The sequence below is a fragment of the Lactuca serriola genome, chromosome 6 (assembly GCF_051521515.1).
Source record: "Lactuca serriola cultivar US96UC23 chromosome 6, Lser_US96UC23_V15, whole genome shotgun sequence".
Classification (NCBI taxonomy): Eukaryota; Viridiplantae; Streptophyta; class Magnoliopsida; order Asterales; family Asteraceae; genus Lactuca; species Lactuca serriola.
In genome coordinates this window covers 103,098,217-103,125,399 of record NC_136413.1, presented here as the reverse complement: position 1 = coordinate 103,125,399, position 27,183 = coordinate 103,098,217, and the positions used below count along the sequence as shown (strand labels likewise).

Here is a 27,183-nt window from a genome sequence, read left to right as displayed (position 1 = left end):
TCGATACATTGCCTTTGTCATCCACTAGAAACTGGTACTTGAAAAAATTTCGTATACATACTCATTTTGAAAAGTATCAAACACACAAATATATTGCATATATAGAACAAAACCATACAAATACCGTAATTCTGACTCATGAACATCACTCTGTAATGTACGGTCATTCCGGACTGTAGTCCAGAACGTACGAGATGTCAGATTCCGGACCAAAGTTCCCACCAACCAGCACCTAACTCCGGAACATCATAAATATTCTGGAATATCGTATTCCAGATCCCAAGTCTTGAACGAAATTATACGCTTCGAAATACGATATTCTAGAGAATGTGGTCATTTCTTAAAAAAAAAAAAAAAAAAAAATAGGCTAGTTATTTTTATTAACAAGAACATATATAAGGGTTTTACTCAATTTCCTTATTTTTTTGACTTGCCAAATATGACAACTAAAATACCTCGAAAAATAAGCTACTTGTAGCGCACTTTGCCTAAATTGTTTTTCCAAAAGCTAGTTTATAAGTTATTTTAGGCTTACCAAAAAACAAATTAAAAAAGTTCTCAGAAAAGTAAAATTAAACTATTATGTTGCACCAAACACAACCTTACTAACATGCATAAAAAAAATTACTAGTTGAGAAGCTTATGCACTCTGTGTTAGATTTTACATGGTTTTTGACTTTTGATATTCATAGTTTAGAAAAACTAATTTATCATAATCATATTTCAATTTTAGTTTATATCCATATCCCTTATCTAATTTTACATATTTTAAAAACTTCCAGCTTCCATAGAAAAAAAAAATGATATTTTATAATTTAATATCCCATATCAACAATCGGCCACGTCAACAAAGAATACATGATGGTATAAGAAACAGAAAAAGAAATGCAGTGTTTGATAAACAACAAGAGTAGAGATCCTGAAATGAAAAGATGATGACAAGAAAGTTTGGAAAATTGTCTTTTTTCCATTTTGTTTATAAATAATAAATAAGAATAATAAAATTACAGAAAATGTATGCATCTATGTATGACGGATGGATGATGTTCTTTTCTGTCTGGTATACTCCCAGAGAGCAATGGCGCCGCTGACATGAACATTGAGTGATCTTACAACTCCTAATTGAGGGATTTCAATGCAGCCATCCAGTATATGAATCAATTCCACCGGGATCCCCTCCTTTTCTCGACCAAGTACTAAAACCTGTATGATGCATCACATTTAATTTTAATTTATTTATAACAACAACAAAGTTAGCCAAACAAACAGCTGAGTTGCAAGGAAGGATAGAAAAAAATGACTAAATCAACCTTCAATTCAATAATTTTACTTACTTTTAAAGGTTGCAAAGGAATACAAATCCATCTTAATCAATGCATTAAGAGTAATTCTGAATTTTTATGTATGTTTACTCCTGCTTTATCTTTATGGTTGGGTTGGTGTTAAGTAGATAGGGAGGGGGGAGTTGTTGAACTAAACTCAAAATCCCATGGATTAGTACTCATCATTGACCAAAAATACCTTTCTTTGATTATTATTAGAAAATATGATGTGGACCAAAATTCTGACACAATCAATATAATTCTTTATTCTTGATTCCCAATCCCCTCAATTTAGCAACTAATATGGGAGTGGGACATCCACACCCATCCCAAAATGAAATTCGATATTTGGTATTTGGTATTTGGTATTCCAATCAGAGCTGTTAAGTCATAGATAGATAGATAGATAGATAGATAGATGGTTTACTAATTACAAAATAGACAAATTACAAATATCTGACCCAAAGAAAATATGAATAAACTATCCTCCTTCCTAATATATCTACGGCTTAACCTCTTTGTGTCGTAGCCTTGTCTTTGTGTTTAGGGTAAAAAAAAAAAAAAAAAAAAAAAAAAAAAAAAAAAAAAAAACCAACAATGTAATGTACTTCCATTATAGCAGCAAATGTGATAAAAATACTTAGTGTTATAATTTGGTAGATTTTCAAAGCTTAGCATTGTATTGTAGTTTGAAAAATGTAGCCGACCCAACTAGAGTCTAGAGCATTGAATTGAATTGAAGGGGGTAGTTTGTCATCATTGGGCATCAAATTTTTTCTTATCAAGTAGAATTGAAAGGTCAAAGCTTTGTAGGGCTATTTTCCAGGATGAGAATTGAGAAAACAACTACAAGAGATGGAAAGTGAATTGGCCCATTGACTAATATTAGTCTAATGCATGCCAAACGCATTAAAAGACCCGACAGTCTGTTGTGCCGTGTAACAAACAAACAAACAAAGAGAAGAAAAGTAGTAATGAAATGAACAAAAGTAGACAAGTGGGGTGGGGTGGTTGTTTACCGTTTTTGTAGGGAAGAGATATTGGTCAAGAGAAAGGCTGTTGGCGGTTTGCTCTAGACCAAGGATAGAGAAGCCCTCTCCTTTCTTCTTCTCCAAGAAACCCTTAACATTGCTTACAGGTACCTCTATTATGGGAACCCACTTCTCTGCAGTCACACTGCCAACAAACAAAATAACCTTCCTTACTTTAATTCCAAACCTTGTTTTAGCTTTTTCACTTAAAATGAGGAATACATAACATAAATAACAACACATTCTCATTGCCTTGCTATACCAATATACATGAGAAACCATGCCATGGACAACATATTTGTTTAATTTGCAAAAAACTTTCTATATCTAACAACTACAGTGCAATGGAAACCGGAAACAACTAAACTTTAACTTACTTATCAAGTCAACTTATATGAGTTATAAGATACGGTTCCATTTAAGATAATAATAGTAATAATAATTTAATGGAGACGACTGTAGTGTAGTAATAGAAAAATGTATGCAACACACCCACCCTTGTCTCATGGCCTGGGTTATGCAACACACTACTTTTTTTCTTTTTTTGGTTTGGATAAAGTACCGACTGAAAAAATTATGTTTAAAAGATATTTAGGAAAAACACAGCTTGGGGAAATTGAAGGAAGCCTCTTTTCCCTGACTTTCTCTATCAAGTTGTATTTGATTCAGAAACAACACCTAAGTTTGAATAACAAACCTGATAAGTTGAAACTGCTTGTCATGCAAAATGTTTGCATTATCAATCACTAAACTCGCTGCTTTAAAAACCTGCACATCATCACACGTATTTGTGAGAGCATGTGGATTGTATATAGAATCTGCAAACAACCTCGGTGACTGCTATTTCTGAATAAATTGGTTGTACTGCATGCACGTGTGTGTTTGTACTACACTTGTTAACTGTTCTTTTGTTTTTTTGTTTTTTTTTTGCATCAAGGGTTAAATGCAAGAAATAACAACATACTTCCATTGATTCGGTTATTATAGGATCTTACTTTCATTTCTTCCTATTACAACAATCAACTTTGAAAAATCCAGAAACTATAGCAAACTGGTTTTAGATTTTAAAAAGTACAATGTCCTAATAGGGATTAAAAAAAATGGTAGATTTTTCAGGAAAAGTGAAAGTAGAAGGATGTTATAGAAAGAAAGAAAGTGAAAGTACCTCACAGGTGCGTGCCAATCCAGCAAGGTTAGGCACACGATCAAGTAGAGAAGCTACAAGAATGATTTGTTGTCTTCCAGCTTTAAGTTTATCCATACCAACATGTCTTGCTCTTACTGCCTCATCAACAAGCTCATCCTCCTTTTCCACATCTACATACACATACACTCAAATCAAAACTAATTTACCCAATTAAAACATCACTTTATTTTTGCATTTTCGTTTACTATATATCCTATTCTAATAAAAGAATAGTTTTATTCTTCTTTTGCCAAGTGTCACCCTATTAGCCCTCCTATTTAATGTCATGACACTTGTCCACCTATTGATTCTCAATTTCAAATTTCAAATTCTCACTCAAATTAAATTAAATTAATAACATTAAAATAAAAATTAAAATAACATTAATACATACAATATGATAATATAATTTCACGTATTTATTTATATCAACGATTATAATTTTATATAACTAGATAAATATCTCTTAATTAACAATTTATTTAAAATAATTGATTAATAATTTTCAGTTTTTACTATGAAAGTTTAATTAACTTTGTAACCGTGGTTCCCACGAGTTATAAACTAGTATATATATATATATATATATATATATATATATATATATATATATATATATATATATATATATATTTCACCGGTGGTAATTTTTCTTAATAGGACATACTATTCTGGAAAATCAAACTAATTTTAGCAGTGCAAAATGATTCGTATTTATTATACTTTCATTTTTTTCCTATCACGGCATTGTACTTCGAAAAATCTACGCTATTATAGCAACGTTGTCCAAATACAAAGCAATTTTCACTGCTATAAGTGGGTAGATTTTTCCAAAGTACAATGTCCTAATATGAAAAAGATTTTTTAAGGTAGACGACAATGTTATTGTTAGGTAGAGTTTTTAAAGTACAACAATGTTTTAATAAGAAAATCTTTTATGTATAATCCTGTAAGTTGATATTCCTTGCATTTTATTTAACCCTTATGCAAATGTTAAAACATACCCAAAAGCGAACTAAAAGTGGCGTTTCTGTTTATAGAGGTGGAATGTGAATCCTGGAACTCATGTTTGGAGACAGTAACTTTTTTCTGGAAATCCAATGACACATCATTCTGCAATTTTGAAGTTGTTTCATCTATGACTTGACCAATTGACTCAGAATCTTGCACATGTATTTGCTCATTTTTCAGTTGTGTTGCATCCTTAGCCATTGAACATCTGAGGTCTTTTCTGACATCCTGCAATTGTATGGAATGATGAAGAAATAGAATGGACAGGATAATGGAATGAATTTTCTTATGGATTTTTCCATATTATATGTAGATACAACGATTAGTTCTAAATTTGAACTCTAATCCATAAATTATTTAATTAAATCTCATGAACTTTCATTTACAAAATTAACAGAAGATTATAGAAACAAACAGTTATTTTTAATTCCATCATGCGAAACAGTATCTTACATTTAGAAAGTCGATGACGCGCTCTAAGAGGGATACATGAGCACATTCAAATTGGATGTCCTGTAAATGAGAGAAATAATTCAAAATGAAGAGAAATTGGTGGTAATCAACAGTCGTTGCTAATTTGGACAAGTGTCTTTCTTACGTCAACTCGATTACTGAAAATTCCAGCTGGCATTATGGATTTGTTTGGATCAAAAGCATCAAGATGAACTTCCATCGATACTCTCAACCTGCCACACAGGTCAAGCCAAACTACCATTAAAGAAAGCACTTTTAGAAGATGCAGTAAGTGAAGCCAATGTCTAGGGGTAAAAAACAAATGCAATATGCATGCATATTGGGGTATCTGAGCATGGGAATGAAATGAGTCATTACATTCCACTATCATGTTTGGTTGGCTTGTAAGAATAGAATGAATTTTCAATGTTGTATGTAGATATAGTATACTCTAATTTCTATACATTATATAGTTGAAAATACAACAGCAGCAACAAACACCCAGAATCCCATTAGATTCCTTTTCATATTCCAACAAACGAAATGATAAAATAGCATAATAAAGGTAAAAACATGTGATACATACCGTGCACAGTCAGAGTTATCCTCCAAATAAGATTTTAATTCCATGAAGCACCTTTTCTCCAAGGCGGGCATTTCATCATCAAGTGCAGCCGCAGGCAACAATTTGGAAAGAACTTGGTATACTAATAACTGCATAACAACAAATCCATATTCAGACTTGAATGGGTTCTATTCCCTCCTCCTTGTCCTAGAAAGTTTTGTTAAGTCCTGTCCAATCCCGTTTTGAAAAAGGAAATATTGCACCAGTTATAGAGAAATACCAATACCTGGGTAAAACCACGTAAACTGTGGTGATGTGACGTGAGCAGAGGAACAATGGGAGGAAGCAATTCATCTAAATGTCTAGTTGATTCAGGAGCATGAAGAATCACATTTGCTGCTATGAATACATATGATGACAGAGCCTGCACATACATCACCACAAATATGATTAATCAATCGCAACTTATTATCATAAAGGTCTCGTACTGTGTTTTTTTATCCAAAAGGCGTTAGTGAATGCCCTTGCCCCTCCCCTCCTCCAAGTCATTTTCCCAAATATTTTTTAAACATCATTTATCAGGATAACACTTATTGTGGAAAACACGACCTGAATCAGATTAATTAGTTTATAATATCAGGTAATGAATGATACTTGCCTGGGTTCTCATATCGTATTTCCGGACCATTGGGACTAACTGCTCACCAACCTGCAAGTCGATGCATACATACAATAATGTTATTATTGTAATAAACAAGCAAATTGTTTTTTCGGGGTTAAATAATATACAAATCAAACATTCCCTTCCTTCCTCACCAGTGATGGAAACTTCAAATATACATAGATCGCAAATGTTTCCAAGTACTGTCGAACACCAGGCATGTTGTTTCTCTACATCAACATTCAACAGTAAAAACTAAAAACATTATGATTGAATCAATGGATACTACCAAACGAATGTTCACATAACATCTTAATATCACCATACTTAATACCAACACCTCTTAATGGACTTAACAACCAACACCCTAACTTCAGTTTAAATTATTTATCATGTTGTGATTACACATATTATTATGATCAATTTATGTTATTAATAATCATGTTGTGACTAGATATAAAATTTTAGTATTTCATCTTTTTTGAGTTTGGTCAATTAAAACTTCAAGTTTTTCATCACTTTTTAGACAGGGGTAAATTGGTCATTTACTCTGGTTCAGACATCCTGACCAAAATAAACAAGAAAACATACACAACTTTCTCCGAACACACACCATTTATCCACTGAGCACCTAATGGGAAAAAAGAAGCAAACCCTAAGTCTGATGACTAAGGGCATTGAGAAGAAAGTTTGTTAAATTCTTGATTGACTACTGCCACATTCTAAGTCCATTGTTGGTCAACCATCAGATTTTTTAGACTTTAGAGTAAGATGTGTACAAAATTATAATTATTCAAATGAACTGAGTTTTGCAGATTAATGACAGTATGAGGGTTTAGAAGTTGCTCAACCTAGATCACGTACTAACCCCTGTTTCTTGGAGTTTCTAATGAGAAGATGAGTGAAGCAATGAAGAAATGCAATTATGCAAGTAACAGCATTGTACTTTCATTTACACCCTGCTTCCTTTCTTTTTCTATTACAACATTGTACTTCCATTTTTATTCTTACTAAGGCATCACCTAATATTATAACATTGTATCATCAATCTTTTTTTTTTCTTGTTGGGCATTATACTTGAAAAAAATCTACCCAGCTATAGCAGTGAAATTGCTTTGTACTATGATGGAATTGATATAATTGGATAGACTTTTCAGAGTACAATGCTAGAACAGGAAGAAATGAAAGTAGGATGCTATATTAAGCAAATAAAGAAAAGGATGCTTCTATTTTTAATCCAAAAAGGTAATATATATATATATATATATATATATATATATATATATATATATATATATATATATATATTCTTTCCTAATCATAAGGACTTTCTTCCTAAGCATAGGTCAAATGGCTAGAACATCAAGAAATAGAATCGTCTTTTTACAAACAAGTTATTTGATGATACTAGTGAAGCATCATCTACTTACATAAAGGGCTGTATGCAAGCAATCCATTACTTGAGATACTATTTCTTCATCAACAAATCGCGATAATATACAGATCATTTGCCAGGCACGAACTTTCCGCCTATGAGTCTGCCACAGAAAGAAATCAAGACAACACAAGTTGAATTACAAGGAAAAAGACGTATTTTCAGCATCTTACTTTCCATTACAGCATTGTACTTTCAATTGTTTTTTCTTTAAGACGTATTTTCAAAAATACACTCAATTATAGAATTGTAACTTAAAAAAACAAAAAAAAAAAAAAAAAAAAAAAAAAAAAAAAAAAATCTTTCTAGGACATTTTACTTCAAAATTATATCTGTGAAATCCGTTTTGTATTCAGATGACATTGCTATAATTGGGTATATTTTTCCAAGTACAATGTTGTAACAGAAAGTAATGAAAGCAGGATGCTATAATAGATATATCAATGAATGGCTAAATGTAAGAAATAGCAACATACTTTCATTTAGGTAGCAGCATCCTAATTTTATATATTTCTATCAGAGCATGGCAATTTCTTTTTCTTTTTTATCAAAGCATTGTATTTTTATCAAAGCATTGCAGTGAATTTCTTGTATTCGGATGACATTGCTATAACCGGATGGATGATTATTGAGAGTATAATGTTGTAAGAGAGAAATGAAAGCATGATGTTATGATAAATAAATCAATTGCTATAGCCTATAGTGATAAGTAAATGGCTCGAAACTAACCGCACTGTACTTCTTATATAACTCCTTGGCAAGGTCGGTGTCGCTCACCTGCATTTCAAAACATCACAAATCACAATGACACAATCAGCCAGACAACACATGAAATGATAATCGGAGGAAAGTAGTCATTCTAGTCCTTATAATATGATGTCTAAAATAAAAACTTCCTAATTTGCAGAATGTTTTGGAAGGAATTGGGATCTAACATAGGAAATGGAAATACAAAAATCTTGCAGAAATTGAATTCTACCATGTGTTTGGTTAGCAGGATCAGGAAATGAGATGGAATTATCGAGCCTTCATGAGTGAGAGTGAGAAGATAGAAAACTAAAACAAATAGAGAGGTATTTACAAACGAGGAAATACTGTTTCATCGGTTAAAAGGATTTTGTAAATTCAACTCCAATGGAAATCATCGACAACCAAATGCAAGATAGGTGGCGAACCAAATGCTCATACAAGTATTTCCAGTTTCAGACTCATCCCTCACATGTCTATAACACATTAACAGAAAAAGTCAACAGACTCATCCCTTACATGCTTCCGCTTATTTATGTATACCATAGCATCTAACTTTCATTTCTTTCTAATTCTATTACAGCATTGTACTTCCATTTTTTACTTATTAAGGAAAAATAACCTTATACTTTTAAATTGCTTTCCGTATTAGGATGTTAAACTTAGAAATTATAGTATTTTATCTTTTTGTATTTAATTTGCATCACTACAATTGGGTAATATTTTCAAAGTACAATGCTAAATGTAATACGAAAAAACTCATTCAACAGCTGTAGTGAAAATTACCACAGAATTTAAGAGCTCAAGCAAAAACAGTTTGCCAGATTGCAGGGAAGCATGGCTGCTTTCAGTTTCATCATTTGAGCCCACCGTATCCGCCAAGTCTGCTAGCTTGTTGAACATAACAGCAACAGACACCCTTGCATAAAGCTCCGTGTTCAAGAATACCTAAATAATATCAAAACATTTTAACCACAAACTTACGCCCAGTTTGGATTTTTGTTTAGAACAGTACCGTTTCTCCTTACTTGACTAACTATTTAAGATTTCATTAGTTAGTCGTGTTGTCGTATATATACATACTTGTATAACGCTTTTTTTTCTATTACATAGATATTGTAAAATACAACAAATATGAGTTTGTTTTTATACTATTCATCAACCACTTTTATTGCTTTATGGAAATGGAACTGAAGCTTATGCTCAATTGTAGAAAGTACAACTCCCCAACTCCCGTGAGACTTGTTATCAACTGGATTCGGTAGCTGAATCGCTCTAGGTATAATAAGATCAGTTTATCAAAAATCTTAATGAACCCATTTACTATTTAATGTTATAGTTTTTTTAGGTAAAAGCAAAACACATCATGCCTCATGAGATTTTAACCTCCCACCTCAGTTAACTCCGGATCGCTACTTGGTGACAAAATTGATACTTCAGTCTTTGCATCATGATTTTCAGTCACTTCAGCTTCAAAATCCTCATCGAATGCCACTGGTATTATAACATAATTATAACAGATATACCAAAGACTAAACGCAAGAAACAGAAACATACTTTCATTTATTTGTGTGTTATAGCATCCTACTTTTTATTTCTTTCCATTACCACATTACATGTCCTCTTTTTCCTTATCAAGGCATTATAAAGCTCTACGCAACTATAACATCCTACTTTCGATTGTTCTTTTCTTATTTGGCATTATGATTTGAAATATATATCCGGTTATGGCGTATAATTCAGTAGATTTTCAAACTGCGGTGTTGTAATAACCAAATCAATATAGTATCATTTATTTGTGTATTATAACATCCTACTATTATTTCTTTTTTTACAGCACTTTGCACTATCAGTTTTTACCTATGAAGGCATTGTACTTTAAACAGTGTACCCAATGAAAATTGCTTTGTCTTTGGATTATATTGCTATATTTGATAGATTTTCTAGATACAATGTTGTAGTAGAAAGAAATGAAAGTAGGATGCCATAATAATGGAAGTGCATTGCTATTTTATATATATATATATATATGAAGATATATATATATATATATATATATATATATATATATATATATATATATATATATGTATGTATGTATATATATATGTATGTATATATATATATGTATGTATATATATATATATGTATGTATATATATATATGTATGTATGTACCAGAACCGTAGAGAGTTAAGAGCTTCAACTCCTTCATGTAGTACTTTATGGCCGTTGGATGTGATAGCCAAAGCCCTGTTAAATGTAATGCTGCAAGACGGATAGTTCGCGGACTTCTTGTTCCTTCTTCAAGAATTTTCTCGACAAACTGCAGAAAGATATGCTAAATTTATTATGCCCATATTCTCTTTAACTTGACAGAAACAAGCAGATTAGAGCTGCACTTTTTTCGCCAAGAAAGATTCTACTCCAATAACTACTTTTTTTAAAAGTGAAGTTTGCATCATTACCGGTACAAATAACCAAAACGTTTATGTAATAATACCATAAAAACTCGTATTGTGGAAAAAACACAAAAAAATGAAAGAGCAATAAAAAGATGAAAACTCAAAAAAAAACAAGAGGCCATTCCCGTTGAACCCATAATCAAAATTACATAACTGAAAAAGAACCGAACGAAATTGGATCAGTTCTTTTGGGGCTAGAAACCAAATTTTTCAGTACAATTTTGGTTTTAAGCAAAAAAAAAATTCATGGTTCGATATTCCGGTGTCCTAGGCGTAGTGGAACCACACCGGTCCATCCCTAACTTGATGGTTAGACTCCACTATGGTGACGATATTGTAGGGGAGGTCCTATGGAAAAATAGACCGATGCCAGGATGATAAAAAAAAAACTTGACACCTCCCGTTCTACTTCTTTAGCATGAAAAAAAAAATCAAAAGGTCTTCTTATTCGAAACCCCAATCATGACATCCCCTGTGTCCCACTTCACACCTCGTTCTTGTAGAAATGAAGGCGCTTTGACATCTTAACCCGATTACCTGAAATGGTTGGGAGAGCAAAGGGTACTGCTGGGAACAGATGGAGTGGGGACTGTAGCTCATAAGATTACAACAACCGGTCCATAAGGGAACTTGGGGTAGCAAAATCATGATCGGGATAGCCGACCAAAAGCTATGGAACTTGGATGTGGGTGGGTCTTTTGTCGACATGGAATGGCCCTTTTACTTATTATTTCTATCATACATATAAGTTCTCTAGTCTTCATATTGTTATCATCATCAAACCCAAAATCCCATATGAATGGGGTAAGCGGAAGGTAGATGTTGCCAATCTAAGCTCCCTCTACCTGAGGGTAGACGACCGTTTCATGTTCTTGATTTTAGAAGACCAGGAAGAAAAACGTGTTATGGAAAAACACAATTTTGAAGAAAAAAATATGATAACCGTTAAAACCATGGGGAAAAAATGATACTCTTGAACCCAAAAACCGAACAAAATATATTTTTTCGAGGCTAGAAACCAACTCTTTTCATTTCAGTTTTAGGCAAAAATCGAGCCAACGCTCGCCCCTATACCCACCGCAAATGCTTGGCAAATATTTATCTGTGTTGTGTATACATGTAATGTAAACATACATAATTAAGTTATATATGTATAGAAGGGGGAAGTCGGGCAGAAGTTATTACGTACCCACTTCAAAGGCCCGGGGGTGTTGTCAAATTCATGCATGTCCATATTACCAAACACTGAATCATGTAAAACGGAAGATAAAAGTGCAGCAATAGGTGCAACCCTTCGCTTGTTACAACTGACATGCAATAACCACGAAGATCGTACCAAATGCCACATCATCTGCAACACACAAGAAAGATGTAAATTTTCAGCCATCTGATTTAGAAACCTGATACTGATACATATAACAACGATCTTAAATTTAAAGTACGGCTTAGATAGCAATGTATTTCCAATGATTTGATTGGTCAACTTTCATTTCTCATTATTATAGCATTGTACTTTGAAATTTCTACCCAATTATAGCAATGTCATCTGAATACAAATCAACTTTCATTGCTACGGTTGAGTAGATCTTTTAAAATATAATGTCTTTATAAGAAGAAAAATTAAAACTACAAGGGGAGAGTTATCAAAGTAAAAAGTCTCAAGAAGAATAAAACTTGAAAGTATAATGTTGTAGACAAGACTAGGATGCTATAATTCACAAATAAAAGAAAGTACATTGCTATGAAATGAATTAATCAACTCCTTGGTTTAACCAATAGCATCGGTAAGAGTAAGACACAACACGGGTGGGGTGGGTTTATTCAACAGAAACAAACTTGAGAAGTTTGGGAGAACCTGAACATCAATGGCATCGACATGGTATGAAGAAACAGCTGAACCTTTGCATCCTCCTCCTCCTCCTCCTCCTCCTCCTCCTAAAGCAAAATGATCCAGTACCAATCTGGCAGATCTTAGCATGGGCAGAACAGAACCTTCACTAGCATTTTCAAGGCTGTCAATTAATTGCATAACTAGAAAATGTTAGGTTCCACAAAGGAAGTCATATCTGCCACAATCAGTTATGACACATCACAAAAATTATATACATATTGTTTCTTTTTTACTTCATGGACATAATAACCCGGTAAGCTAATTTCTTTTTTACTTGATGGGGAAAAAAAGAGCCACAAAGATATGCAATAGAAATGATTCATGGAGGAGTCTTCTTGTGGCTGCTTTACCTGTCAACTAGATCATTGAAGATCCTTCTGACTACACCATCTGAGATGACGTAATCACAATTTTCTATGTAAACTCCTCTTTCAAGAGCATGCTTTGATACTGACAACAGGGATTCCAAGCACATCCACTGAATCAATCACAAGCAGATCCACAGGATTAAGCATAAAATATGACAAATTAGCAATACATTCTCCATGCCCAATTAAAAAAAAAAAAAAAAAAGCGTAATATATGTTATTTCGATATAATTTAGGAAGGAGAAAAAAATAAAGCGTTAATAGAATCGCAAAGGAATGGAAAGGTAATGGAAGAAGCAAGGTAGTCGAATGAATGATTACATTCCATGAATTTTCATATGAACTATAATATTATATGGTAGAACGCAAATACAAGTTATAGTTTCAACACTGTTCTAATATTATTTCAGTCAAATTAAAGAATTTATTATTTACAAAGCTATAAAATTACCAATGGACCTATGGACCAACGATATCTGGAGTTGTTGGAAAGGTGCCCCTCAACCAAAGGTTGAGAGTCAAGTCTCGTTTGGGAAGAAAGGTGTAGATTTAGGAGTAGAGTAGTGGGTACGAGTTAATAGTACAAATAAAATAAAATAAAATAAAAAGAGTAGAGTAAATAAAGGCTCATTAAAACCAAATAAGATTATATGATAGAGAATATTTACAAGTTACTTTTAGAAGATAAAATTATAATTTAATTAGAACCATGAACTTTTAAAAAATATATCAAAAAGGATAGTGTCATAATTCATAAAATTAGGTTTCATTCCATGATTAACGGAAAAAACAACCCCTCCCTAACGAATGATTTTTTTTTAAATGGAAGCCAAAGGATCAGACAATTCCTTTCCATCAGGCAAAACAGAGAATTATTTTTTCATTCATTATAGGTGACATGACACGACACGAATACATCTCAAAAAGGGAGATGAAGCTTATTTCTCTATGTGTATTCGTGTAATGTCAAATTCGTGTCTGACACGTGAAAACGACATGAATACACGAACTGCCAAGTCCAACACTAATAAAAGATCACATGAACTGAACAAACTCTTAATACTGTAGATGCTCACCTTCCAGTCAATTAATATTGCTCTTCGCGCCCGTGCCAAATATCCAGCCTCAATGAGATTATTGATGTTCTCCAGATATATCTCAACAAAGTAATCTATATGGGGTTTAACTTTGACTTGAGCTTCCGGATCCAAAAGATTATATGATCGGGTTAATAGACCCAATGCTGAAGGGGAAGGCATAAACACTAGTGACTTGAGAATATGATGTAACGCTTCATATGCTCCGAGGTAGATTTCTGCTTTACTCTGCATACAGGACCAAATTTACTATACAACAAACTCAAACTTCATGACACCTTTAACCCCCATTTGTTCTTTCTTGTACTGTGTGTGGTGATCCTTGATGTTAATGGAACAAATATTCTTATTTTTGTCCACCCAAAAGGTGTGTTCAAGGCCCACAGCTTAGCCCTCAATCTCTCATTTTTTTTTTGCAAAAGACGTGAATGCCCTTAACATTGGAAATGACCCTAGAAGTCTAGTCCTATCCCAGGTAACAAACACAGCCTTAGAGAGCTAAAGTATTATAATATAAGATGAAAGTACATACCTCTGAGTTACATGTTGTGGAAGAAATTATCTTCCAAGAGAGTTGCCAGAGAACACTCAAAGTAGAATTCAAAGACTCTTCTTCAAATTGAGCACAATATGAGTAGATTGATGCAAGAGTCTTAACTGACGTTATCTGTATGCATGCGGAAAATTAACAATAAAATCACCACCATCAGGACTATGACTAGAAGCAATGTGATTATGAAAGCTCTCGTATATATTTTAAGGTCTACATGCAAGAAAAAGCAATGTGCTTTCCTTTATTTGTGTACTAATGTACTATAGCATGCTACTTTCATTTCTTTCTAGTACATCAAAAGAAAATTCATTAGTATATCTCAATAAGGCATTGTACTTTGAAAAATCTACCAAACTATGGCATTGTATTTCCGATTTTTTGTTTATATATATATATATATATATATATATATATATATATATATATATATATATATATATATATATATATATATAGCCCATCATAGTATTTAAAGTATCTTTGTATGTGGATGATATTGCTATAAATGATAGAAGATGACAAGTATGGTTGCTATTTCTTGCACTTAACTCTAAGATCATGAAAGAGATATGGAGCATACTAGAAATCATACAGCTTGCAATACAGCAGTAGTGTTAGAAGATGACAAGCGCCGTTGACTAAGCCCTCCTAGCCTTCCTTTAATGGATGAAGGTAGAGTTGTGCCCCCACCATCACCCTCACCCTCCCTTGACCAGAAAACTAAACATGACTGCAGGGTATATGATTCCAGCTCCTTCTGCATGCAACTCATGTTAACAACGGCCACTAATCATTTCTATCTAATTCAATACAACATAGGGCTAAACACAGGAAATAGCATCTTTTTCTTATCAAGCGGAGCCATTTTATTTTGAAAAAAGCTAGCCAATATTTTTAATTCATTTCTTATTAGGACATAAATACTTTGAAATTCCACTTGATTATATAGCAGTGAAAATTGTTTCATATTTGGGAGACACTGCTATTACAGGGTAGAATTTTCAAAGCATGATGTTGTAACTGAAAAAAAAATGAAAGTAGGATGTTAGTAGGTTGCTATTTCTTGCAATTAACCCTGGAATATAACTTTCTATACCAATATGAAGGTGAAGAGTTTAGTGAACTTGTTAATAATCATGGAAGCAGCCATAGACCCTGCATCATCCACCATATCAAGCAAACCATTGGTTCTTTTTCCATGCCTATCAAGTGTTAAGGTTTTCTTTTCATGGAGTTGTTGAACAACACTCAAGATTAGAATCATATATTTTACTGGCAACCACTCCCAGTGACCATTCTTATTGCAGATATCATTGCCATGTGATTCAATAAACTGCACCAACAAGTACAAGATATGTAAGCCTACTAAAAACCTAATGAACAGGGTAAGGTACTAGTGGAAATCAATCATGTCTCCAACGAGGGGAAAATATCAAAACGACCTTAAACAGGAAATTATTGTCTTAAAAATGTGACTCTGACAACCTTGCATAGAATTAGAAACCTCTTTTCACATAACTCAAACTAATAGCACATTGGAATGGATCACTCATTTACTACTTTGAGAAACCTTGAATCAAAATTCAAATACAGTTCAGGTAAAAAGCAGAAACACATTTTGTGCTTAACCTCTTGTTTGTAGCCTTCTATACCGCAAAACAAAAAGATTATGCATTTGTACTGATTCCATGACAATTAATAATCTCACTCATCCAAAAGTAATGATTTCATGCTTGAATCAACCAATCCAAAAGAGAGCAATATAATGAGTAAGGGCCTTGAGATTTCAAGGGAAGAAGGAATCTGAACTAAACCATTTACTGCTGGAAGTATGCCCATGGTCACGCCAAACTGGGGTTGAGTGTACCATATGTCGAGTCGAACAACCCCAATTTTGCAAAGGATTTAGAAGGGTCCTCATTTTGCAAAAAAAAAAAAAAAAAAAAAAAAAAAAAAAAAAACCCTCTTGTAAACTGCACAATTTATAAAAAGGTCCCCTACATCATGATTCTTTTTCTCAATCTTATGAAATATAATTTTATCAACCATGAAGCCACAAAAAAATACCTGAAATAAAGAGTCTAACTGATGTTCCTCCTCTAGTATAAGAAACAGTGTGTGTGCCCATCTTTTTGCTTTAAGCTCCCACATTTCCATGTCTTCATCGTCATAATTGACAATATCATTCTTTGAGTGATTATGATTTATAAAACTTGCGGGGAATTCATTAAGCTTTTTCATGAGCTTGAATGATGTAGAAGCTTGCTTTTTATAACCTCGAAGCCATTCCTGCCCTTTTTCTCTTAATGAACCTAGAAAATAATGGTGGTACAATAAGTAGTGTGATGCATATATATAAATGGTCCTGAAATAGGCCCAAAAAATCCAGTAATTCGGTCTGGTCGATGGCCTGGTCAACTTGGTCTAAATAAAGCCAATGATTATATATATATATATATATATATATATATATATATATATATATATATATAAAGGTAAAGAGATTAGAAATGATAACTGTAACCATGAGTTACATGTAAGCTTACCTCCATAGTTAAGAAAGTCCTGAGGGAAAGATGAAATAAAGTGAAGAAGGGTCTCAAGAGGCACATCAGATGATGACATTACTGAGATAGTAGCATCCAGAATCTTTCTGCACACTGCCAGTATTAATCGTCAGAAGAACTTACATAATGATGCAAAACACAATACACATACTCAAAAAAAAAAAAAAGGTATCCAGTTCAGGGTTGTAAGCGAGCCAAGCTACCTGGGCTCATTAAAAGCTCCACTAGAGCCCGAGCTTAAGACATTGAGCTCGTTTAGGCCTGATATTTTAAATGACCTTATATATATATATATATATATATATATATATATATATATATATATATATATATATATATATATATATATATTATCAGGGCTAAATACATGAAATGGCAACATACTTTCAGTTATTTGTTTATTATTATTGCATCCTATTTTCCTTTCTTCGTATTACAGCACGGTACTTTGAAATTCTACCCAATTATATATAACTGAGAAGATTTTTCAAAGTACAATCAATGTCTTGATAAGAGAAAAGTTGAAAGTAAAAAGCTGTATATGGGTAGATTTTTCAAATTAGAAAGCATTAAATAAGAAAATAATTAGAAGTAAACTAAAAGTAAGACACTATATGAAAGTACATTACTATTTCTTGCTTATGATATACGATATATTTATATATTTATATTTAAGTAGCAATCTTGAACCTTTAAGACGATAATTAGGATTGAAATGTTGTTTGCTGGTGTCAAGGATAAATCTGAAAACATCAAGTAATGCTGCCTTATCATTGTAACTAGTATCTGTATCTGCAGCTTCCAATTCCAAATCAACTTCTTTCTTGTTGAGTCTCCTAACCCCAACCCCATCAGCAGCAGCCGCAACACATTCAGCAAGGCCCATCAATCCCGCCCGACTAAAAGACTGGTTTTTTACAAGTAATGCTACATCCATCAACAATCTCATCTGCTCCCTGAGACATTACCAAGTCAATGGATAGATAGATGGTCTACAAAGTATTTGGATGAATGATAAAATAGAAAAAATGCAAATCACAAAGCTCCTTTCCCTCCTGGCCTCTATTAGGTCCTTTTAAATGATCCATTACATCAGAAAGGACCAAACACTTGACTAAGAAGAAATTGAAAATGCACCACTGTATCTCTATTAAAAAAAAAATACTTTATTTGGTTTCCGGGTAGAAAAACTTACCCTTCACTTAGACACACGGTATATTGCTGTAAAAATGTGCTAGCACCATCAATTGTCCTCGAAGAGTAGACTCCTTTTAGTCCTAGAGAAAAATTAAATAACAAATTGAGGAAATCAACAGTCAGTAAATATCAGTAGACACCTAAAATATAGGAGTATTTGTTAACCAATAAATATCGATTTTTAAATGGCTTCTAATACAGTTACCATTTCAAGAAAAATACAATGATTATATTTAATAGCCACTTCTCCGAACAAAATCAAGGTGAGAGTTTCAACTTTCAATCCCCATGTGGATTTGGGTCTTATTACAGCCACCTCCTGGCACAATGTGGGCTACAGGTGTTGCTGGAAGAATAACCCTTTTGCAGAAACAATATATGAAAACTAGCTATGAAAAAGCAATTTATTTGGATGGTTTTGATGATATAAACCAATAAAAGACATGAATGAGAAAGAAAAAAAATATGGAGCAAACCGAATTCTTTGTGGTGCACAGGATCATTCAGCCCTTGTATGAAAGAGCCAAGTACAAAATCTCTAGGCACAAATTTCGCATAATTTCCATGCTTCTTCCATTCTATCCCAAAAACCGACTGCATGATCAAACACCGGACTGCACAATAAGAAGAAACATTTTAGAAACCTTTGTGGTTGTTGCCTGCCTGGATCATTCATTGATCTCTAAAACAAATGATGGCAAACTTGGCAAAATGTAAGGAAAAGCTAAACGAGGCCCAAGTTGTAATAAGTAAAGTCTCATGTCACTGACTTCCTCTATTAAGCTGTTTTCTATGCATCAAGTCAAATTCGTTCGTTGATGCAGCAGATATAAGAAGAAACAATAAGGCCCTGTTTTTTTCTTTTCCCACTAAGTGTTGTATAGATTAAAAAATAAAAATAAATAAGTGTTTTAAATTTTGAAAAAATGACTGGTGCACTTGGATAAGTCTAAGGAAAATATAAATGAGGACAACTTTGTAAAAATTTATCACTTAATGGGGAAAGCCTCATTTACTTGACAATCTGTATTAAGTCGTTTTTTCTGCATTAAGTCAAACACCATACTACCTACATATACAAGAAAAAACCATAAGTCATGTCCCCATTAAGTCAAAAAGAAAGCACACTAATGACCCTTATAATTTACAGAAAACCAATTTTGTGATGAGTATATATGAATAGACTGCTTGCCTTGAGGATTATCATGGCAAAGCCCTCGTTCCCACAACACAGCTACCCAATCAAACATATCTTGTACTGTTTCCATAGGATCAAGTTGAAGCCTTTCACCAACAGCCTTCAAATGATTATCACAAGATTCAGATGTCTGGAGCAACAGGTTCATCTGCACAAAACTCAAAGTCTTAAGTTGAACGCTGAAAGAAAAAAGATGGAACTTTCAGTATCAGAGACGAAAAATCTACACATGTATAAACAAAAAGGTGAACGTACCTGGTAATTCCATGCAGCCTCAACAAGATGAGTACCATACTCTTCAAGCATTTCATAGAGCAAGAAAAATGCACCCCATTTCAACTCACTGCTTGAATCAGAATCAACTGAATTATTGCATAAGCTCTCTATACCAAGAGATTTTGCTTCCTTATTAGCCCAACGCTCTTTTTTTGTTAAACCATGAGAGTTTGAACTAGTCTCATTGGATATTGTCTCCAAAAGACTTGTGTGTTGCTTTCCTTTAGTCCTTGTAGCTGTACTCTTCAATATATGTAATGACTGTTTCCTCACTATGCTTTCTTTGTCAACCTAGTATTAAAAAATAAAAAAATAAAAATAAATAAAAAAACTTTTATAAATTGCAGAATGTTTTTAATAGAAATGGAGCAAGGTCAAAGGAATTGGAATCCCGACGAATTATGCTCGTGAAATTGCAGCCTGTCACTAGTTTGGTTGGCAGGAAATGAAAAAGAATTCAATGATTAAAATTGAACAATTTTTAAAAATTTAAAGTTATAACTAGATATATTCTATATGGTGGGTGTGTGTGTGTGTGTGTGATGGGGGTATGTTGATCTTTTCATAAAAAATGAAGACCGGAATTGACATATCCATCAAACATGGAATTTAAAGAATTTTGATGGAAGGGAACTCCGTCGATTTGGCAACCAACATGCGCCATGGAATGGAATCTCAATTCCAATTCCATCAGATTCCGTCAAACCAACTATGCCCCTAGTGTAAAGAAACAGATAGCGATATATACCAAGCCATTCTTCATCTCGTCCCAGAACTCCTTCTGGGCCCTCATATCAAAATCAAATGTTCCATTATCCTCACATCCATCGGTCTTGGAGAAATAAGATATATACAAAGAGAGTACAGTATATGCATCTCTTCTCTCAGAAGACCCCAGCTGAAACAAATTCTTGCAGCATTTCCAAATCTTAGCACAGAAATCCTTCCTGGAGAGTAAAAGAGACAATGTAACATCCATCATCTTGACATAGTAGCAAAAACAATACGAGGAGACTTGAATGTGTATGTGTACCTGGATAACATAAATTTCCGGGTCTGAAACACATTTGCAGATACAAATGCTTTGAAAATGTGTGGAAGGAAAACAGTGATGGCACAAGACCGATGTTCAGGGCTGTGTGAAAGCATTTGCAAAGTCATGCTACAAATATCCCAAACCAGCGTTCCCGTAAATATATCCACAATGCATCCATTTGCCAAAACTGATCCTGATCCAGACCTACTTTCTGAAACAGATTTACCTTTTACACCTAAAGTAGATGCCAACATATGGCATGCCGTCAACAATGGGAAATACTTGAAGCTGGTCAATGTGGAGTCTTCAACAGTCAACCTATATTCTTCATTTTCATGCATTCCCATGCTGAAACCAATCACTTTGATAAGATACCGAACCATAGTTTCTTCTAATACCCCCCATGCATTTCTTTCTTTCACGGCATCCAAGAAACAGCCCATGACCTAAATCAAAACCATATCAGCAAATTACCTACTTCATAAGATTCAACAAAGTAGACATTTCTTTCCAATTGTAGCACTCAAGTTTCAATCTTTTTCTTATATGTTTTGAAATTTTACCCAGGTGTGATGGCATTGCTATAATTGGTAGATTTTTCAAAAAGAAAAACGCTATAATAAATAGAAATGAAAGTGAATTGCTATTTCTTGCATTTAACCCTATTTATTACTTCCCTAACTTGGGCCTAACCTTGTCAACTATCGCACGATTATAACTCTGTGTCAACCTCATCAACGGAACTAACACCCTCCAAACAAAATTCCGTAAAGCTTCAACATTATTAAGCCCTGCAGAAAAATAACTTTTACTTTTAACTTGCAGGAACAAGAAAGTAAGAGTGTACATGGAATATTATCTTATCAAATTCGACTTCAGAAAAGGAAAAGTCTATCTACAACAATATGAACGATTTGCTTTGCTGTCAGCTAACCGTTATTTTGGGGGTTTCTCTAATGTGCTTTTTCAATAACATATTGTTAAATATATTAAACTCAGTTAAGTCTTTTTATAGCTACAACAACTTGATTGGTTTGCTTTTGGTGTGCTTATCAGTTGTTTTTGGCCATTAAGTTGTAGTATACTTCCATAACATGATTTTATATACGAATCTATTGATATATGAAATGATGCCTAAGTGGTTTGTTTAGAATATCCCTCCGTCCATGGAAGTAGACAGTTGTGTTGTTTCTGGAACTAGGTGCTCAAGTCATGTACAAAGCATGTCATCAAAAACACTTGGCAGCCAATTGATATATAGACTTTACGTATGCTGAATTAAAGGGGGGTTAGCATTTCATATCATTGTATTTGCCATTTGTGTCGTAAACGCCCAGCATACTTTCACATATGCCAAAATAAAAATAAAAAACTCAGGTTGGCAAAAATTAAAGTATATTTTTTTTCCCACAAAAGGTTCTTTGGAGATGTTTAAGATATTTCGGAAAATGATGGCACAATTGGGTTAATGGAAGGAAAATAATGATAGCAAAACCATATAAAATAAATAAATAAAGAGTTGATGGAAAAAAGCCTCATTTCCTTGATTTTCTCTTTTAAGTCGGTTTTTTTTCTGAAATAAGTCAAAAAGAAAACCATATATAGCTTTAACTAACTAATCATGACCGCATTTAGTCCAGTAAATTAGGAAGAAAAAAATCAGCACCTTGAAGATATGCTGAGAATACCATAATAAATCACTTTTTCTGTTTTGTTTTCCAAGTGTTGGTTGTTTGAAAAAGAAGTGGATACAGTGATGTGAATCATGAAATGCTAATCACTCATGGACTTTGTATACACTCCAATCCCAGACTGAAAAGTTCACAAGACTCATTTCTAAAAACGTCACTCCAAGTCCATATAAATAAGCAACTTTGAAATGTGACCTTGCAGGAAAACCAATTCAAAAGTATAATTTGGATATTTATAGAGCAACATGTTGTTTACCTGGTTTCTTCAAAAGGTGACAGAGCGCACCCACATATGATGCAATATAATTACAACACTCATCATCCAAGCTTTCTTCATTCTCAGGTGTAACGTCCTATTACAGAAAACGAATAGCCATGATTAATATATTTGATTAAAATCATGAAAATCTTTTAAGACTAGAAATTTCACAAATTAAAAATGGATTATATTGCAAGTTGTTATTCCATTCCGATTCGAAGGATAATTAACAAAGCGTAATGAATCAAGTTCCTTCAAGAATGGTCCATTTCATTCCATCATGCAAAATCAACAGTGACTCGATCATACCAATCATATTAATCATAGAAAACACTACTTTGGTTGTAGTTTTTTCAGTTTTCACTTTTACTTGATAGTTGTATGCAGTGGGCGTTAGTATAAATTGGATTGACGACAAACACTTTCAGGAATTACTTATATATTTCAAATTGAAGGGTTCGATGTTATCTGAAGTCTCATGTTGACCAGACTAAAGCTTTAAGAGTTAGCATTTACTAGCCTGATATGTACCTGCTGAAGCAGTTTCAGATTACAGAATATCAATGGTTTAGAGTTCATCCACCAAAGATGGCATTCTGAAGATCGAATATCAGTTGCAGCAGCTAAAAAATACAAGAATTGTTCAAGGGCCAACTAATGAATATTTGGTCAAAAGCAGTGATCAGGATTTAACATCAGTTCAGCTGTGCACACTAAAGGACTCGTCCAAAGTGGCACACACAGTTGTTGCTGATGCTAAAGATGTGCTGTCATAGATGTATGACTCAACACTTGAAAGGTTTATAAAGACCTATCGAATCTCTGAAAAGTTGTCTAAATCTTTTGACAGCCTGTTTGTCTTATTAGTTTTGCCAAACGCATGATGTTATTTAACGGCTTCATAAACAAGGTTTGAATGAGCAAGCTTTTAACCAAGACATTATTCTTCTATTATTTTTGTAACATATTTAGCTTCAAATTTGAATCAATTTAGTAGTTGGCAGGGGTTTTAGCTGTGACTGGAGCGTTTCTGTAACGCTTACACAAACAGCTAAAATTTGAAACTTACCATTGAAAAAAAAGAAGAAGAAGAAAGAATGGGCAATTCACAATATTAGTTGCGACATCATCTCAATATAGACCAAATTACCTGTAAGAGGATTGGAAGTGCATCAAGGAGCAACGAGAAAAGCAATGGTGGAGAGGAGGTTGTTGACGCTAAGATGCAATCTAACGTAGCTGGTATGGCAGACGGAGGGATACGCCGGAAACTGGACATGAGTGATGTTGCGTAATTCGTCATTATGTGTATGGCTTTGCGATTAGGTTACGACGAGGGTTTATATGAGCAATAAACTATGGAGAGAAATCCAAAAAGGGGTCTTGCCGGGTGGAAGTGAAGCAAGAGCAGGTTGATCGATAGAAACGGCTGCTAAGGGTTTAGCAGGGGCTTTACCCTGTCTCCTTTGTTTCTAGACAAAACTGTGGTATGTTTTTTTTTTCCGAGAAAATTGCAAAAATAGTCTCTTGACGTATATTTATTTCGTTAGGTTTAGTTCAACTTTACAATTTTTTTTTGTTTCACGGTCCTTTTGAAGTATGTTTGATCGGTAAACTGAAATGGTTGTAATGCATGGTATATTTTTTATGTTTTTTCTCTTTAACTTAAATGAAAAAAAAAAATTAATTAATTTGGGATTGCATATCTATCTCTCTCACACACATCCATGAGAACGAATTTTGACTAACTTGAGTCAAATAACACATACACACATGGAACTCTAATTTTTACTATTCTTAAGATTCCCGATCACCATCATCAGAATTCTTTCCAATTTTTTACTACCCATATGTGTTAATCGGAACATTAACATCGGCTACCTTTATAAGCTTGAAACCATTAAGAACAAGCCACCAATTTTGACATTCAAATCGCTAATTCTTCAAACCAAAAGGATCATCAAAACAATTCCTTAGTTGTTTCCTGAACCACATCACAAGTTGGGACTTCGTCGATAAAATTGATATACGTTAGTCATAGCCACATCCTAATTTATCCAAGCATTCTCATTCCTTATTCAGCCAACAATATTAATCGTGACTATAAGAACTAGCTTCAATCCACAATCATTAGAACACCAAATTTAACCGTTTTCTTTGTTTGAGTCAACCAATTTGATAATCAAATCTACATGTCAGTCACTTTGACGAGATCATTTGTGACGTCCCAAAATTCAAGGCTAAAAATTTCTTTTAATAAAGTATCACTTAAAGTAAAATCATCATTTCAAAACATAAACAGAGTATTAGTTTTCAAACACATGTTCATTATCAGAGTAAAACATTTCCAGGCTGACTAATCTATGGTGTGTGCCATGCGATCATCCCGAGCTCCATCATCCGCTACCGGAAGTACCTGAAAACAAAACTGAAAACCGTAAGCACGAAGCTAGTGAGTTCCCCACCTTACCACATACCATGCAAACATATAACAACCAATGTTCAGCTAGGAGTTACGGGCCTTGCCCACACTCGTGAAGATACGGGCCCTGCCCACACTTCGCTATCTGGGAGATACAGGCCTAGCCCACACTCCAACCTCGGAGAGATACGGGCCCTGCCCACACTCAACCGCTAACCCATAACATACAAGTATCACGCAGACGACAAGTATAAGCAACTCTATCATATTAACACATAGATCATACTTGACTAAACCCAGAGATACGGGCTTGGCCCACACTCTAGTACTAGCATCTCGTCTACACGGGTCGGCCTTGGTGCCTTAGACCCGTTCCTACTGGAAAGGAAACTCACCTGATACTGCCGAACTGCTGCTGCTAACCCCTTTGACCGCTACCTGACCACTGTTTCCGAACTGCTGCTCCGCTAGCTCCCCGAGCTACCAATATCAACATAACACTTAGTCCAACTGACCTTCAAAGGTCAACCAAGCCAACTCTGGTCAAAGTCAACGTCCTGGTCAAAGTCAATCTTCCAGGTCAACCCTACTCGTCGAGTCACCCTACTGACTCGCCGAGTTCATAAGTCCAGAGTCCTTCCACTCACGAATCTACTCGCCGAGTCAGCCCCTGACTCGCCGAGTCTACTGATTCCCGATTCCTGTCCTGTCCAACTCACTGAGTCCTGGCTCGACTCGCTGACTCGAGACTTAACTCGAAGGGTTTGGGACTCCGCGACCTGACTCGCCGAGTCTAAGAACAGACTCGTCGAGCACAAGGAAATCTTCATCCAACTCGCCGAGTTGTTCATCCAACTCGTCGAGTTCATGCCCATCTTCATCCGACTCGACGAGCTGTTCATCCCACTCGTCGAGTTCCTCCTCATCTTCATGGTACTCGCCGAGTCCACTCAAAGGACTCGCCGAGTCCATTCAGATCTCCCAACATGCAGAGGGCTTTTGAGTCATGCAGGGACTCCAATCCATAGATCCATACTTCCAGAACTCCATCCCTACGTAAAGTTGCAAACTTTACGTATAACTAAAGAGATCTAGGCTCAAAACACATTAGGGTTTGGTTTAAGGACACAAGGGCTTCACCAACTACTCATCTCCTGATGCTTTATGACATAATGGACTCACCCAACCATAGATCTGAAGTGGCAACAACATATCTAAGCCCTAACCCGATTTGGGTCTCGAACAACCATAAAACCCCCAAATCTCATGACAAAATAGATCTAGATGCAAAGAAGAGAAAATGATAGCTTAATACCTCCAAGATGAACACAAACTGAAGTAGATCTCGAGCACACACCCCTCCCTTTAAGCAACCTTCTTGATCTTCAAGTTTCCTCTCCAAAGTCTCCTTCCTCCAAAGCTATTTCTCTAAATAATGGAAGCTCCCACGAATTATAGGGTTTACAGGTCTTCTGGCGTGATATGGGGGCTGAGGGAGGGACATAACACTCTTTATATAGGATACAACTCCCGGAATTAGGGTTTTCCTCGCACAGACCAGACTCGTCGAGTCATCTTGGCCGACTCGCCGAGTCGGTCACTTACTCCTCGGCCCGGATCCCGCTCGGACTTACCGAGTCCCTCCATGGACTCGCCGAGTCCCCCCCTTAAAATTGAGGTCTTCTTTCTTTTCTTGACTTTCCAAACTTTGGGGTGTTACATCATTACATGTGAAACATCAATTTTAACTATC

General features: G+C 34.5%; 1 protein-coding gene across 1 annotated transcript; it reads right to left on the bottom strand.

Annotated features, from left to right (window-relative positions):
- Window positions 1-872: 872 nt before the first annotated feature.
- Window positions 873-24,520, bottom strand: LOC145056601 (tRNA/rRNA methyltransferase (SpoU) family protein). The gene is made up of 35 exons (XM_079004298.1): window positions 24,159-24,520; window positions 23,006-23,102; window positions 21,752-21,849; window positions 21,056-21,504; window positions 20,771-20,969; window positions 20,002-20,313; window positions 19,741-19,894; window positions 19,025-19,162; window positions 18,547-18,628; window positions 18,042-18,307; window positions 17,331-17,444; window positions 16,852-17,096; window positions 15,881-16,117; window positions 15,377-15,541; window positions 14,764-14,898; window positions 14,211-14,459; window positions 13,117-13,244; window positions 12,731-12,887; window positions 12,065-12,226; window positions 10,589-10,736; window positions 9,805-9,905; window positions 9,198-9,359; window positions 8,394-8,441; window positions 7,660-7,767; window positions 6,385-6,459; window positions 6,227-6,277; window positions 5,855-5,992; window positions 5,590-5,717; window positions 5,149-5,236; window positions 5,004-5,063; window positions 4,544-4,778; window positions 3,519-3,670; window positions 3,051-3,121; window positions 2,342-2,498; window positions 873-1,203 (listed from the first exon to the last, which is right to left on the bottom strand). The coding sequence occupies exons 1-35, from the start codon at window positions 24,309-24,311 to the stop codon at window positions 1,024-1,026; spliced, it is 5,442 nt and encodes a 1,813-aa protein (XP_078860424.1). The 5' UTR covers window positions 24,312-24,520; the 3' UTR covers window positions 873-1,023.
- Between the last annotated feature and the right edge of the window lie 2,663 nt (window positions 24,521-27,183).